Genomic DNA, 16,661 nt, shown 5'->3' on the forward strand with positions numbered 1-16,661 from the left:
TTTATTTTTGCGCAGGTTGGGGTCGCCATTATAGTGGACTCAGTGACAGTGATTTGCCTTCACAAGGGGAACATCATATCGTTCGTCGCGGTCATAGGCGATCAATTTCCCCTGACAAGGATGTCCTTGCCACAGACCTTGGTGATAGCGATATTGAGAGTGTCGCCAGCATCACTAGCAGTGCCTTTTCTACACAGAGCGAGAGACCTCATGGTTCTCGTGGTTACAGGTAATGTTTCTTGGCTTTATTTTACTTACATTTGGTAAAGAAATTATTTAACAAACGCGTACAAAGACATACATATCTTATAATTTTGGTGGTCCCCAGATTAAAGTTATCTCTCACTATTATCTCCTCTTTGATCTGAAATCACTTTTTCTTCGGAATCTTACTTTAACTATGTAAGATGATAAGGAAATTTGTCGATTTTAAAGCTGATAATTGCGAATATTATTTTAATGTCATCAAGTGTAGTTATAATGTAGACATAATTTACTAAAAAAAACTTTAAATTTACAGTTCCATTTATAATGTTTTACAGAAAGTTATTATTTGTAGGGATATATCTTACAATTATAAGAGGGATCAAGCAATATGTTTACCGTTCTTTATTTCAGTCTAAATCAAATTTTTTTTTTAATTAAAAATATTACAACCTCAAATTATCATTGTACGATTTCTAAACTCATAAGTTTCCCTGGTCTAACAAGATTGCTCAACTACAACAGGAATTGGATAAACTTTTAACCCTTTACAAACAGTCGATGCACGAACAATTGTATCGGCTTGTGATCAAGACAATATATTTAGGTAGCACCACTGCTTGGAATAACTCTAGTTAGAATGCACATATCAAGATGTAACTTGTACTTAAATAAGCCAATTTTTTACCCCATCAGGTTAGCAGCCCTATATTTATTTTAAAAAATAAGGTTAAAAAAAGGACAATCTGTTATTTTGGTACGAGTTAGATCTTTATACATGCATTTTAACTGAAGTTTTTCTAAGGAGCTGTGTTATGTTGATGTCATGTTACACAATCTTCCATTTATTTAAGGAATAAAATTGCCGTAATAGAAAATGAGTTTCATTAAAAAACTGTTCTTTCTTTTACAAATTACATTTTCCAGTTATTTTCTAATCCTAGTTATTTTAAGCGGTCCCATAAATTTGACTCAAGAGCCAGAATTTTTTTTTTAATTGCGCTACAGTATTTTTGGAATTTTGCATTTAATTTACAGCTAATGCTTCAACAGTATAATTTAGAAGGTCCCACTGACTATATGTACACCATTAGTAGTAGTGTTCTACAAACACATCCGAATCCAAATAAGGATGAACATTTTTAACAGACTAAAAAAAATAAGGTAATGCGTTCAAGTGTATGTGAAAGAATCCTTTTAAATCTTTTTAGATTGACTTGTTTTATGATTGTTTTTATTTTTTTTTTAAATATATAAAGTTTTTTGAAAATATTTTTTCTTTTTCTTTTTTGTTACAGCGAAAAAATACATCGCTTATGCTACTCCCCTAACCTTAGTAATATAACTGGTGTTAGTCGTAGTATTAATTATTGTTTGTACTGTAATAATCATTATAAGAAATTTTTGCCGCTACCTTTAATTAAAAATTCCTTACATAGACAGTTATCTACTCCAGTATTTTCTAGTAATAAAATTACTAAACCAATAAATCATTTGAAAACCAGTAATAGTAAATGTAGATGTAATTGTAACAATAGTGGTATTCATAGTTCAATTAAAGACAGTAATTATAAAATCGATAAAGATTTGAAATCTGTGTCAAAAGGTGATTCTATTAATTGTTCTTGTAAACTTTGTCGACATAAAGAATTTGATAAATCTTTAAGTGTTAAACATGAAAGTGTTACCGAAGAATCGGTTTTAGATGGTACTTGTAAGAGTTTTACAAATGATTGCACTGTTTTACCGTGTACTTGTAAATTTTGCAAGAATAGTAAAAGTACATTAGATGAAAATAATGACCAGTTTAAAACTAAACCTGACGGTCATGAATTTTGTCATCATCATTGTTGTTATTCTTGTAGTAATATCAGTAATCATGAACAAAATGTAAAATTAAATCTGTATAAAAATCAAGGTAGCTGTAATTGTATTGACAACGATCATACTATTTGCGTAAGCGCTAATAATGATAAACAAATCGATGATAATTTTCCTAAATCATCTAAAACCGATCACATTAATAAGGATGATAACATGTCGTTATTGGAGAGTGAATGTACAAATTGTAATGAAGAAGGTAAAAATATTTTGTCTGATCCAAATTCTGTTTTTCATGTTAAATTAATGAGTGATGTGTCTGCCGAGCAGTATTTAAAAAGTTTAAAAATAGTTTCTGAATGGGATAATCAGTGTTGTAATAGCGACATACCTATATATACATCAGAATGTGGTGAAACAGTAGCCACAGGAACAGTATTCAAAGAAAATTCTGATAATTTTTTTAATTTAACTAATTACAATTCTACAGATTCTGTTTTTGAAGATTTACCAAAAGAAAATACAGATAAAGATTTATTATTAGCTAAAGAAAGCGATTTAAAATCCGATAAAGTTTTTAAAAAAACACGTTTTATTTTAGATGTTAACGATTGTGATGATGGTAATTCTAAAAGCTTTTGTTCTGAATATCCAGAAAATACTTACGAATCGTTAGGTGAAAGAACTCCTGATGTTACTAAAATGTTTGTAAATAAAACTGATGGTTTTAGTGATACGCAAGAAGAAATTAACGTTTTAAAAAACAATAGTGAAATTACAGAAAATAATGAAGAAGAAGACAAAAATTGTTTTAATTCTTCTGGTATGAATTTACTTGATCCCAGTAGTTTGTCTGTTCCAGTAGTTTCAGTTATTAATAGTTCTCCTGATAATAATTCCTTAAAAATATCAGTTGAAAAATCACCGTCGCCGTCACCTAGTGATATTAAAGTCCAGAATTTATTCCTTAAATGTAATAATAAAACAGATCCAAATGATAATCCTAGTAATGTAGATGATATTGAAGTTGTTGATATTGTTGATGCTTCTTTCCCTGATAGCGAGTTTGGAGGTACACCACACGGGACAACTCCTCATCAATCTGTGCCATCATCGAATAAACGAGGTCCTTTTTCTAGAAGTCTATCGAATGCAGAAAATCCTTCTGATGAACAAGGAGGTAATTTATGTATTATTAAAATTATTTATTTATTTTTATTGATGTTTTTTTTATTTTTAACTTATTTCATTTAAACATATTACAATTTAGTAAATTATAATTTGTCGAGCGGTACAGTTGTCAACCGATCCAATCCTATCTTGGTCAGATTAGAATAAGATTATACAGTTGTAACTTTAAAAAAAATCAACCCGGTTTGATATTATCAGTTATTAAAATACTATCACTGTTTTTTTTTTTTTCATTTTTAACTAAATTTCATAGTATTAGATTTAATACTATACATGATGGTTATAAAACATAAATACTGAAAACTGAAATTTCAACTTGCATACAACTTTTCTGTTTCTAAACAGTTTATTACTATCATTCTGTTAGTAGCTGTTATAAAGTTTATAATGTTAAAAAGCCCCTCGTAAAATTTTAACCTCTCAAAAATAAGCAAGTACAAGATACTTCAATATAATCCTGTTTGTAGACCGGCACAGTATTTAAGATATTTTAAACACTTGTATTATTTATTTTTTTAAAACTTCAGCATTACTTCTTTTGTAAATTTGATCTGTTTTTGAATTTGTAAGTCTGTACACTATTATGAAATACATACAGTTACAGGGAATTCAATTAATTACTTTTTTTTAAATCAGAAATAAAAAGTTTCTTTATTTACCTATTCGTAAATTAAAAACTATAGATATAGATCAGTCAGTTTGATTCATATTTTTACGTAAATTCATTATAGCCACAATAATACATTGAACTCCCAGTTTCAAGTAATGTAAATGATTTGGTGATCGTGTTGTAGGTCTATAGTATTTTCATCAGAATTGATCTTGTAACTGAAGTTTGAATTTACATCTCAGTTTAATTGACCTTCTCTCTTTATTATTTTTGCTAAATTTTTATAATTTTACTTCTATTTTCATTGTTTCTTTAATATTTTAATCTTTTAAGCAAAATATATAAAGGTCAGTGTTTATTTTTTTTTCAGTAAAAATTAAATAAAAAAATACATTTGTTTCTATTAAAATTGTTAATTTTTATAAGTCTTGAACCCATAGATCAATTTTCAAAATTCAAATTTGATTTTTCTTATATGCAATGAACAAGTATGTATAATTCCCCGATAATTAATTAAGTGGTTAAAGTTCCAAATTTGTCATTTTATGATTTTAAATTTTTTCTGTTGGAGAAAGAAAGAGGAATAATTTAATTTAAACCTTCCCAAACAAATAGTAAGTTTTTGTTTATGATTTTTGACCTTTTAATTCTTTAGAGCCCTTTAAAAATGCTATTAATAGTTTCAAATAAGATTTTATTTGATTTTAATTCTAATTATTCAGATTTTCAAATTCAGACATCTTAATAGACCTTGATATTTTTTTTATTTTTCTGTAAATATATAGTGTATCATGAAGTTCTACGAGGACTTTCATAACAGATTCTACTCATGAAAACAATGGAAGAAATTCATATAAATATATGTTTTAAAATGTTTCGTTTGCAAGTTATGGCTAGTGAATGATTTTGCTCGAATTTCAGCTACCCTGGTGAAAATGAGGTCATATTGAAATGTTTAGAATGTTAATTAAGGAGCAGAATTAGTGATTGTTATAGATTTTTTATCTGAAAAATCAAACAAAATAGGTCCCAGAACCGTACCTACAGCACAGTTTTTGAGAAATCTGAGGTGAAAACCATTAAATTGGGATAACCCTGTTTTTTATGTTTGATGTACAATAATTTTGTTAAATGAGTAGTAAACACATAAAACATTTAAACAAAACTTGTAGAAAATTTAATTCTGGACAAACTGGTGTAAGGTAAGTAGAGTGAAACAAAGGAAAGTTAGAAAAATTTGAATTTTATTTAGAAACGGTACATTAGACCAAAGCGTATCGCTTTATAATAAATGTTAAAAAAAAATGAGCCCGCCATTTTTAACACATTACTTGGCATGCTTTTGTTGCTCTTTTTAGATTTTCAGGGCTGTCCTTAAATTGCTCAGCCGCATCCATAATACGGTAATCCTCACAAGAATGTATTTTTGTTTTGTATACAATATTTTTCATCTATCCCTAGACACAAAAATCTAAAGGTGTTAGATTAGGCGATCTTGATGAATGTGGACTTCCACGACCGATCCATTTCTTAGGGAAATGATGATTTAAGTGAGTGGAAACAGCACAAGAGAGGTGGGGAAGCGTGCCATCGGGCTGGAAGTATACTTTATGTCTCAGCGCTAGAGGAACTTCTTCAAGTAGCTGCAGCAGTTCTTCTTGAAGAAACTGTAAGTAGACTTCAGCATTAATCAGCCAGGTAGTACGAATGGAATACTTCAAAATTAAATACTCTACAAGTTTTTTTTAAAAGTTTTATGTGTTTCCTAACCGTTTAACAAAGTTATTGTTCATCAAACATAAAAAGAAAAACAAGGATTTTTATTTTAGTTTAATGATTTTCACCCCAGGTCTGTCAAAAATGAGTGCAGGCACGATCTTAGGACCTATTTTATTTGATTTTTCAGGTCAAAAACCATAAAAAATCATTATTATGCTCCTTAATTAAAGTCTTAAAAATTTCAGTACGACCTCATTTCACGGGATAGCTGAAATCAGAATGAAATCTTTCACTAGCCATAACTTGCAAACGAAGTATTTTAGGACATACTTCTATATGTAGTTTTCCATGTTTTTTAACGAGTAGAATAGGTTACAAAAGTCGTGGGAAAACTTATATTATACTCTGTGTTGCTTTAACCTTTTTTTTTTTTTTTTTTTTTAATACTGATAAGAAAAGCATTTTAATTAAACAAAAAGAGATCGAGTGTACTTTTATTTCTATAATAACATTAAAGTTCATAAACAGTGCCATCAACACCTAATAGGAGTAATCTGCCATATTCAATCATCGATAAGTTTTAATTCTACATTTGCTATTATTATTTTTATACTTTATCTTGGGCCAGTATCAGCAAATTCCATCATTCAAAAGAAGATTCTTGGATAAGTTCAGTAACTTTATTATCCCTAGTTTTCATTTTAACAATTTAATTTTTAATTTCAAATATGGTAGTTTTATATTTAATACTTTCACAAATCCTACAGATTCCTGGGCATTTGTTCAGTGAGCCTAATCCCAGCCACCATGTCATAATGTAGTTCAGTCTAACCCCAGTCACTGATCAGTCTACATTAAAAATGTTGGGATGTTGGGATTATATTTGTATAAAAAGTTTACATTTTTTTACTACGGTTTTTATTATTTTTAATGAAAGGATCAGATCATGAAATATCAAAATAAGTTTATTTTATTTCATACATCAAATCAAAATTACATATAATTAATTAAAATTACTAATATTTTTTTCTTTAATGAATAACTGTAAAATAATTAATATTCTCACAAACATGAGGATATGAACATGTCGATGGTCAGAGCCCCCCTGGCAAGACGGTTGGGCGAGCAAAGCAAGCTCTCAACAGCTAGTAAAAATAAAAATAGTTGTCAGATTAGTTAATGATGGATGTTGATATTTTTTTTCTTTAGCGATGGATGGCCACCTACATACATATATTTTTTTTATTACTATTTTTTTCTTAACGAACAGCATATTTGTGAACGTAAATACATGCAAGTCAGAAGTTTTAATTTACTAATAATTGATTTACACGATTCATATTAGTGGAACGGTGAAATTAAATGCGATACATAAAAACAATAAATAGAGCGATTATTTATACTAATTATTTCAATAGCGATATTCATACTTACGAGCATCAAAGAATGACCAGACATCCGATGTTTATTGCTCCCTGAAAACTTATTTTTACTTCTTAAAAAATCCCAAGATACAATATTATATTACAAACAGGCATAATAAATATTTAATAATGATGATGATAAGATTTGCATTTCATAATATCGCTTCTAAGTGAAACAGTACAGATAAGAATAACTTCAGTTTTTTAACGGTGACTTCTTCTTCTTGATTTTGTAACATAAAATTGGCAAACCCGATTGGAATTTAAATCCAGATCCCTCCTGGATGAAAAACAGAGTGCAGTCATACTACCGTAGAAGAATGTTAACATTTGTAATAATGCATGTTTGTTTATCTATTTATTATTTTTATTACAGATGGGAGCCTGAGTGATACAGCTGTAGGTCATCATCGTAGCAGTAATAATGAAGGCCATAGAAAAGGTTTTCAAGGTAGTAATACAGCTGGTACAACAAGTAGTGGTAAATCGTCTTCCGGTATGGGAAAAAAGAGTAACTCTACTTCTCAACTATCTGCCACAGGTAAATACAACGTTCGATAATTGTTTTATTGTAATTTCTCATTAAAAGTAGATTTAGTTGAAATATATGTTAGTTTTTATTACATTTATTGTATTAAGTATATATTAAGATATGAAAATATTTACTTAAAAGTAAACTAAGAAAAATCTCATAAAAATATAATAACATGATCATTTTGTGTATTTATGTATATTTAATTTTCTTCTTTCATTTCACTCGCATAACAAACAGTTTTTTTGTAGAATCAGATGGTTTTTGTTACATCTTAATTTCTATAAATAAATACCATTTTTAATTACTGAACTGTAAATTTAATTTATTTCAATAGTTGACTGCTGTCTATTCACAGTTCTTAACTGCTGCATTATTTTGACACCGTTGTAAAAATAAAGAAATTGGAAAAAATATTTTCAGTTGTCAGTTTTTTACGGTTCTCTTGCCTTTTTCTTCTGTGTCGGAGGAAAATCTGATTACCAATAATTAACAATTTTTAACAGATTTGACAAAACTTTTGTAGAATAACTAAAATATTTACCATCTATAAAGAAATTTTCCCATCAGTCAGATGGCACTCCGATTCTTCCGCTTAGCTACGACTAAAAGTTTGATTACAGTATTCATTTTAACAGTTTACCTGCTCTAATGCAAATGTTTTCTGGTTCTGTCTTCAGGTAGTATATATTTTAGTAGTGCAGGAAAAATAGATTACAACAGAAACAAACTCTTTGAAGATGATGGTTTTTTAGACTTCAAGGGAGAAATGGTGCAGGTTTTTTGTAAATATCTTTAAAAAATTTTGCTTTTTAAGAAAATTACCATCTATTCTGTTCTAAAAATTTTGGAGAAACCCCATTTGTTTGGTTTTTCTTTATTACTGTACAATAAATATATAATTTTGGTTTTGTTTTTTTTTTTTTTTAATAAATACTGTAGAATGGATTATAATAGTTATACACATTTCTGTAGAGGTTTAACCGTACATTTACTATAACTATAATAAAAATAATTTTTATTTGTTTACGGACAAATGCAGAATCAGAAAAAATTTTCTAAATTAAAACTAAATTCTAATATATAAATCATAATATATACATTTTATCATCCTACAAGAAATAATTACAACAAAAAAAATTCCTAACCCATAAATACAAAATTATGTCACAATAAAACCAGTTTTATTGAAATTATTATATAGTGCAGAAAGCCAACGGAATTTCTCGGGAAAAGCCCTAATGAAACTTGAAAAAAAATTTTAAGAAAGATTTCAGCCCGAGAACTCTTAAAATAATATTTATAAATAAAGAAAATCAGATGAAACTTACCAAAATTAAAAAAAAAAATAGACTGTACAATGAGACTCAAATTTTAAGGTCGCTTTTGCCAAACGGTTGAACAAAATAAATATTTAACTTTTTTAAAAAAGGAAAAGCAAAATAAGTCGGTTCAAAGAAACTGAAAAAGGAATCTAAAATTATTAAATATTTTCAAAGAAATAAATTTAAACAGTCTTTTAGAAAACCGGTGGATGAATCTTAATTTTCAGAGAAATATAAGAGGAAGCACAGCAGATGGATTGAAAAAAGCAGAAAAAAGTTTTGGGAAAAATTAAATAACCTACTAGTATATGTTAAACTTATATTCAATATTAGTATATGTATTGAACAAATTTTTACTATTTAACAAGTTTTAAAGAAAAGTTCATATTTTCTTACCTATAAGTAAATTTTATCTTCTTTTAGATAATAAATACCAAAATGAATTACATTTCACTTAGAAATTAATAGACTACAAAATTTCACTTATATTTAAGCGTTTACACCGTAAAAATGAAAAATGTTACAAAGATTTTATTAAAGGGACAGTGAAACTGTACTATACATTTAGAACAAATGTTATCAAATAAATTGAAGTAATAGAAAGAACTTAGAAGTTTATCAAACCAATTCGAAATGAATCAGGATGATGACGGTCAGCTGCGATCGCTTTACTTTGGTAAAGTATTACTTATATACAGAGCAAAAATGTTCCTTTAAAATAATTTGTGGTTACTACAACATAGAAAACATACTATATTTTAAGCCAGTTGTTCCTTAATTAAAGTCCTGAAAAAATCCAAATGAATCATGTAACAGGAAAAGTGATCACTTACAAAACAGACATAACTCTTATAATTTTTTTTATATTCTTAAAATATTATTACGAACATACATAAACAAACGTACAAGAATGTTATAAAAAAGAGTTAGAATTAGAAAACCAGTAAAATTATGCTGTAAAATTTCATCCTGCCCCCATCAGGGAAGCCTTGTGACAATCCTGGTCACCGCATCACCCTCTCTGTTCCTAGCCCTGATGGGCTTTACCAGAGGTCATCTTCTAGACCCTCAATACTCGATGACATTTTCATCGGTTTTGAAACGCATCGACTAACAAAAGATATTTTTTCACACTCGCCTAAACCAAATCGAGAAACTGATAGCCGATAAAAATTTACAAACGGAGCTTTAACAAGATATTAATCTCATATCCTCAAAAAGTGTTACATCACAGTTTGATCTACCGTACTTAAGCGTCGAAAATTACCTACAATTCAACCCACGAACATACCAAGGAATAACTGGCCACAGTTGCCGAATGCACCTACTCTGGCAGAAAAGCACTCAAGCAGGTCCCTAGCCACCCAGGCTACTATTCTACACTAAACGCTCTTGTCATTTCTTTTGAGCAGCAGAAACCTTAAAAATCTTTCAGCAAATATGTCACTCATCTCTAATTTTTCAGTTAGCTCGCAGATCCAGAGTCAGACCAATACCCTCAAGCTCCCTGACCACCTGTGCATGCCTAAACTAATATTTTGAGCAGACGTACAGCACATGAAATGCATTATCCAATACTAAGCATTTATGACACTGGACCCGAGTCAATTGAGCGAAATTGAGCCAGCCAATTTACATGCCGATTTGGGGTAGATCCATGAAGCGATTCCCAATGTCCTTACGTCTGCAAAGAGACCTTCCATACATCGCTCATCTGCCATCTCATCCCACCTGTCCTGCCAAATACCAAAGCCTTCTTCCTGTATTTCCCCAATACATCGCACAGTCGGTTCACCCAACTTCACAGCGCAATGTAATTAATGTTTCAACGTAAGGTGTCAATTGGTTTAACACCCGCAACATCTAAAACTGCCTTACATGAAATAGTCCTATAGCCTAGCCCCCTATCACAGTAAGTAACAGTAGATGCTGAGCCATTAACAGAATATCGTGATAGCTTTTATACTTCATTCTGTTTAGCCAAATAGGTAATGCATAATCACCTTGTTGTATATGCCTTTATACAAAATTTTCATCGTTTTAAAATTTAACCCCGATCAGGATAGACCGCGCTGCAAATGCTGAAGAAGGCATTACATGCCTTCTTGCGACACTCTGAAAGCGCTCCTTGAATCTGAAATTCTTATCAAGAAGTTCACCCAAACACTGTTGCAATGAGATGTAATGAATTTCGATGGCTAGTCATCGAAACACAGACTTGCTGCATAGCAGCCAAGTGGTCCTTCAGCCATATCACGGTGATCTTCTCAGTACCGCTTTGTGTTGATTACTTCACATCGGTAGTACTCTACATGCTTGAGTTGCCCAGAATTCAACCTCTTCCACGACTCCTTTGACCAGCCGAAGCCCATCATCAAATTATTTATTTATTTTGTTATTTGGCACTTTGTTTTAATAAAAGATCAAGCAATGAAAGTGTTTTTTTTAGGAATGATAAGTACATATATAAAAACGATCGGTAAATTTTTATCGTATGAAATATTAAAATCCAAATTAAAGGTAATTTTGTAAGCTTTAAAATTGTCCATAAGTAACGTCTTTTAAAAAAAAAAAACTTTTAGATATTTACAAAAAGACCTTATTCTCTTCTCCAACCGACACAAATAAAGTAACAAGTTAATTTTGTGTAGAATCTGTTTTCGCAGATGTAAAAAAGTAATACTTAGATGAATTTTCTACAGCATCTTTCTTTTTTTAAGGATTTGTAGTATTAGTGTACTATAATGTTATAATATGATGTCCGAGTATGATTCTTTATTTATGAAATTAAGAACATGTTATAGCCTTTTTTCATGTCTGTAAACTTAAATAATCCACAAAATTGGTTATAGAAAGCATTATCCGTAAATTACATGTGAAAAGAACAAAAAATAAGCAAGAAAAACTCTGAATTTAAAATTGATGAAAAGCAGCAAAGCCTAAACAATTCCATAATGGATTCAAATTCATACTAACAAATAAATAATCTCATTAGTTACGCATCGTGAAAAGTTTATTTAGGAATCCCCTTTTACATATTATTAATTTACTTGAATTTCAGTATTTTTAAAAATTATCAGTCGTGTAAAAATCTCAATAAAAAAGACACAAATAATAAAGATATAAATAGTCAATTTTAAGCTATTCGGTTTATTTATGGTTGGCTTAAGTTTAAATATAAAGAGAAACTTAAAAAAATGAATTCACCAAATCTAGTTTACATGAATTATTTCTTTGATATTGCTCAAGATAACGATTCCTCAGTACCAGAAAAGTCTTAAGAATTAGTAACATGAAAATAAAAGGATGTGAAGTAATTAATGTCAAAGCCAAATTGAATAAATTTGTTTCTGTAGATGACCAAAGTTAGATAACACTAGGTACAGTTTTTCATTTGGCTTTTTGTTGACACGCTTCGAGTAATTTTTTTTTTCATAATTTTCTTAAGTAAATGATTTTTGTAATGTAAGATAATATTTGTAAAATCAAATTTGTTCTCATAAAAACTATACCTTCTGTTTTTTAAATACTGATGCCTTAAATCTCTGGATTTTAGAACTTTTGTTACTGAATATTACTTAATGTTAGAAGTTTAATTTTAACATAAATAGATTTTAAATTTGTCAGAGTTAAGTGTACATAAATACATGCTGTTTTTAAGATATTTCATCGTTATTTATCTAGATTTATTACTTGTTTATTTACAGTAAAAGAAAATAAAAATTAAAACAAGAACATATTTATTCAGCGAATTTTCTGGAGTATTGCCTCTTTGACATCTATTTTAATTTCTCTTTGTAAGATTTATACCATCTTAAGCCATTTCTGATCATCCTTTTGAGGGTCTTTAATTAAAATATTAAGTGATTCATCAGTAAGGCTGCAGACAGGTTATTTTTTTCTATTTATTTTTTTTTTTTAATACATTTTCAGATAGGTGTTTGAAAGTAACATTTTTCTCCAGTTCTTATACGTCTACTGTTATTAACATCTCAAGTTTACAAAGCATGCTTATCGAGCAATGTTTAATGTCTATTCACATTAGTTAAAAATATTTTCAGGGAAATTCATATTAGCATAAACGGCAGTAGCAAAAGAGAACATTAATTGGAGAATGTCCATCAATTAATGCATAATTTTATAATAAAATTACATGAAAGCAGAGATTTTTTTAGAACTATAAATTTTATATTTTCAGGTGATGTGACATGTATTATTAACCTATACTGGTGTTTGATTTCAGTGATTATTTATGTAATTTGTTTATTATTCTTCTGTTTAACATTTTAATTTTTTTTATTTTTACTAAATTTTTACTTTTGAACTTTTTTAGATTATCGTCTTACATATAAAAACTTTGGTAAAAATTTATAATAATTATGTTATTTTAAATGTTATTATTCTTATTTGTCTGTATTATTGTAAAAAAAAAAAATATTATGTTGACAATTTTATCTAATCATTATACAGGTTGATATTAATCCTTATTTTAGATAATTAAGAAAGAAGTAACATTAGCTTTCATTATGAATTAATTTATTAAATTTAAATTTTATGTTAAAATGATGTCCGATTATGAGTCTGTGATGGATTTAGAATAAATGGTGTGAAATAAGACCATCTCAGGTTTTATTTTTTGGAAAGTATTTACATCTGTTTTATAAAAATAAAATATCAGTAAACAGCAAAAATTTCATTTGTAGCTTTGTAACATCAAATTTTATACTAAATTTGATATAGTAACTATTTACTTACTCAATTGATATTCATATAATTTGTTAAATTGTAGTTTAATGAAATTCATTTAAAAATTAGTTCTTTTTGTTACAGTATTTTATAAAATCTAGTTGATTTATAAAAGTTCAAATTTTTATAGGTTCACAATAAGACTTTTATTACAAAAAAAAATTTTTTTTGTTCTTGCAATATATTGACAAAAAAAATATGTAAAATAATTAGTCGTGTTGGTAACTGAAGTGGCTTCAGGAAGTTGTTACACCTTTGTAGTAGACTGTACTCTGTACTGTTAGTAACTGAGCACGGGAAAATTTTCAAGTATAATTTTGTCCTTTTCACCAAGATATATTCTGCTTATCTACCTTCTGATGATGGAAGATCCTTATTAACACATTCTCGGTGCTTAGAATATAGAGCCATTTCATTTTCAATAAAATCACCCAGCTTACGTCTTCAACAAAAACACAAGTAATTTTTGGTAAAATCATGAGGGGTGTTTTTTAAGGGTCGTTTCAATATAAAAATTGAAATAAGTGAAATAGAAAAAACTTTATAACAAAATAAACTTACATGTAAATACTATTTTTCTACATATTCACCATTCACTGTATTCACATATATTTTTGATATTGGCTTATCAGCTTCATTATTCCATTACTGAAAAATTCTCCCGCCTGTGATTTAAACCGATTAATTAATACTGTTTTGCAATTCCTCATCATCTTCAAACTTCTGTAATGTAAGCCATTGTTTTAAATGGAGAGAAAGGTAATAATCACTCTGTGCAAGATCTGTACTGTAAGGTGGATGTTCAAAGATTTCCCAACTAAATCATCACAGTTGTTCAGTGGTTTTGTTTGTGGTGAAGTCATGCATTGTTGTTTAGAACAAAATCCCATCAGTTAGCTTCCCACACCTTTTACTTTGAATTGAACATCTTACGTTTTGTAAGTGTTTCACAGTACATATTGGCATTAACAGTTCTTCCGCGTTCAAGAAATTCAATCAGTAATATTCCTTCGGCGTCCCCAAAAACGAATATCTTTCTTGCTTAAATTTTTTGGGCTTCGGGGATGATGAATGCTGCCATCGCATCGTTTGATGCTTTGTCACAAAATTTGAATAAGATATCCACATATCATCACCGGTCATGTGTTTCCATAAATCATCACCTCAAAAGTATTTGTGCTGCAGCAAGACATTTTTCTTTGTGTTCCATTCAACATTTTTGGTACCTATCTGGAACACAATTTTCTATAACCCAGTTTTTCAGTTAAAATGTCGTGAAACAAAAGGAAACTGAATCTATAATTGAGAAACAGTAAGTCTTCAGTTTTCTCACATTCACATTTTCAGTCAATTCAACTGCGATGACAATCAGGCGACCACTATGTTCTTTGTCACAAACATTCATTCTTCCTCCACAAAACAGACACCATCGGCAAACTTTACCTTTGCGCATAAGACTGGGTCCATAAACATTGACAATTTCTCTATGAGTATCAGCAGCAGATTGGTTCTTAACCAATAGAAAACAAATTACTGATGGCACTTTACAAATTATGAGATTATTTATTGTAACGTTCATTTCTGCCAGGTTATACACTGCAACTAACGCAAATAACATTAACATTAACCTTTTGTTGCAAACAGATGATCATTGATATAAATAAACATGTTACATTAATGCCATCAATTTCCACCGTATCTAATGGTGTCAAATTGAAAACGGCCCTTACTTAAAAAAATACGCCTCATATTTATGAATGTATTAAATTTTTCATGCAACAACCGAGAAACAGTAGTTGATAGTAAATGAGAAACACAACCACTTAATAGTACATACAATAGATTGTTCTTTTGTTTAATTTTTACTTCAGTGTTTACAATATAGTATTATGACATATCTTTAAGAGATAAAATGACTAATTTGTTACATTCTTGTAAATAATTTGATATACTGTATTATATGAAAGAATTCAAACCAGTGCTTTGATTTGATTATGTTTTTTGTTGTTGGTACTAAATGAATTATGTAAATTTCATAACAAACTGACTGATTTGACAGTCATAAATTATAGGTAATGAAATTTTCTTTTGAAAAACTATCGATAAGTTACTGATTACAGAAAAACAAGAACTTCAAGAAGAACCTGACCGGTATTTTAAAGTTAATTTTTATACGATTGAAAAACTTGGTTAAATTTAGAATGCCTATTTGGTTTATTTGACACAACTCTTTTTATATAATTTATCCTTCAATCGTCACAGATAATGAAATCACTGAACATACATTAAGTCCCATCTTACAACATTTGTGGATGATCCGCCACTACTGTATATAATCGTTATATAAAATTATATTCATTTGTTCAAAGAATTAAGATTTTTTTTTTTATATAGGTAACAAAAGTAAACTTATAAGTAAAGTACACTTCTATTTAAAAGTATCATCTTTATTTAAAACTATCAACCCTTCATCCGGTTTCATTTAATCATTACTTATTTGTTTGTCATTGTAATATAAATTTTCTTTTGTAACTTAAAATGATGATCGGGTATTCACATATATTGTACTTTAAATTGTTTTATTAAATCTTTCACCCGATCTATGAAGACAATTTAAACTATTAGCATACTTAAATTAAAATATCATAATTAATAAAATCTTATAAGTCATCTAATTACAATTTTACTGTAATAAAATGTCAAAGTTTTTTTTATACTTACAGTGGACCCAGTTATATACTCTTTCGGGTGATGTATATAATTCATAACGTTTCCCTTTGAAGTCGATAAATATCAATATTTTATGAAAATGAATAATCATTCGGATAAATAAAAATCTCACAAATACTTTTTAACACTATTATGTTTACCGTACTTGTAATAGTTATTTTTTATGTGAGAAAGTTGAGGTAAATATTACCTTTGAATTCCAAAAGAAAATTGTTGGTTGAAAGGTGATTTTTCCTTTAAATAGTAGAAATGAGTTTGAAGGTCATCATCACATACTTGTCCCTTTTGATTTTGGGTGATATAACACATTTCATTGCAGATTGTTATACATCTAAAGATTTACATCGATCTTTTTCATG

The 16,661-nt window shown here is 28.8% G+C and overlaps 1 protein-coding gene across 6 annotated transcripts in view; it reads left to right on the plus strand.

Moving 5' to 3' along the window:
* The window catches only part of Rim (Rab3 interacting molecule), a 300,437-nt gene that overhangs the window by 219,026 nt on the left and 64,750 nt on the right, over window positions 1-16,661 (plus strand). For all 6 annotated transcript variants that reach the window (XM_075380711.1, XM_075380713.1, XM_075380709.1 and 3 more), the window contains 3 exons: window positions 16-229; window positions 3,087-3,205; window positions 7,346-7,510. In XM_075380711.1, the coding sequence (XP_075236826.1) occupies window positions 16-229; window positions 3,087-3,205; window positions 7,346-7,510 (498 nt within the window). The remainder of the gene's footprint in view (window positions 1-15; window positions 230-3,086; window positions 3,206-7,345; window positions 7,511-16,661) is intronic.

Source organism: Lycorma delicatula, chromosome 12 (assembly GCF_047948215.1).
Source record: "Lycorma delicatula isolate Av1 chromosome 12, ASM4794821v1, whole genome shotgun sequence".
Taxonomy (NCBI): Eukaryota; Metazoa; Arthropoda; class Insecta; order Hemiptera; family Fulgoridae; genus Lycorma; species Lycorma delicatula.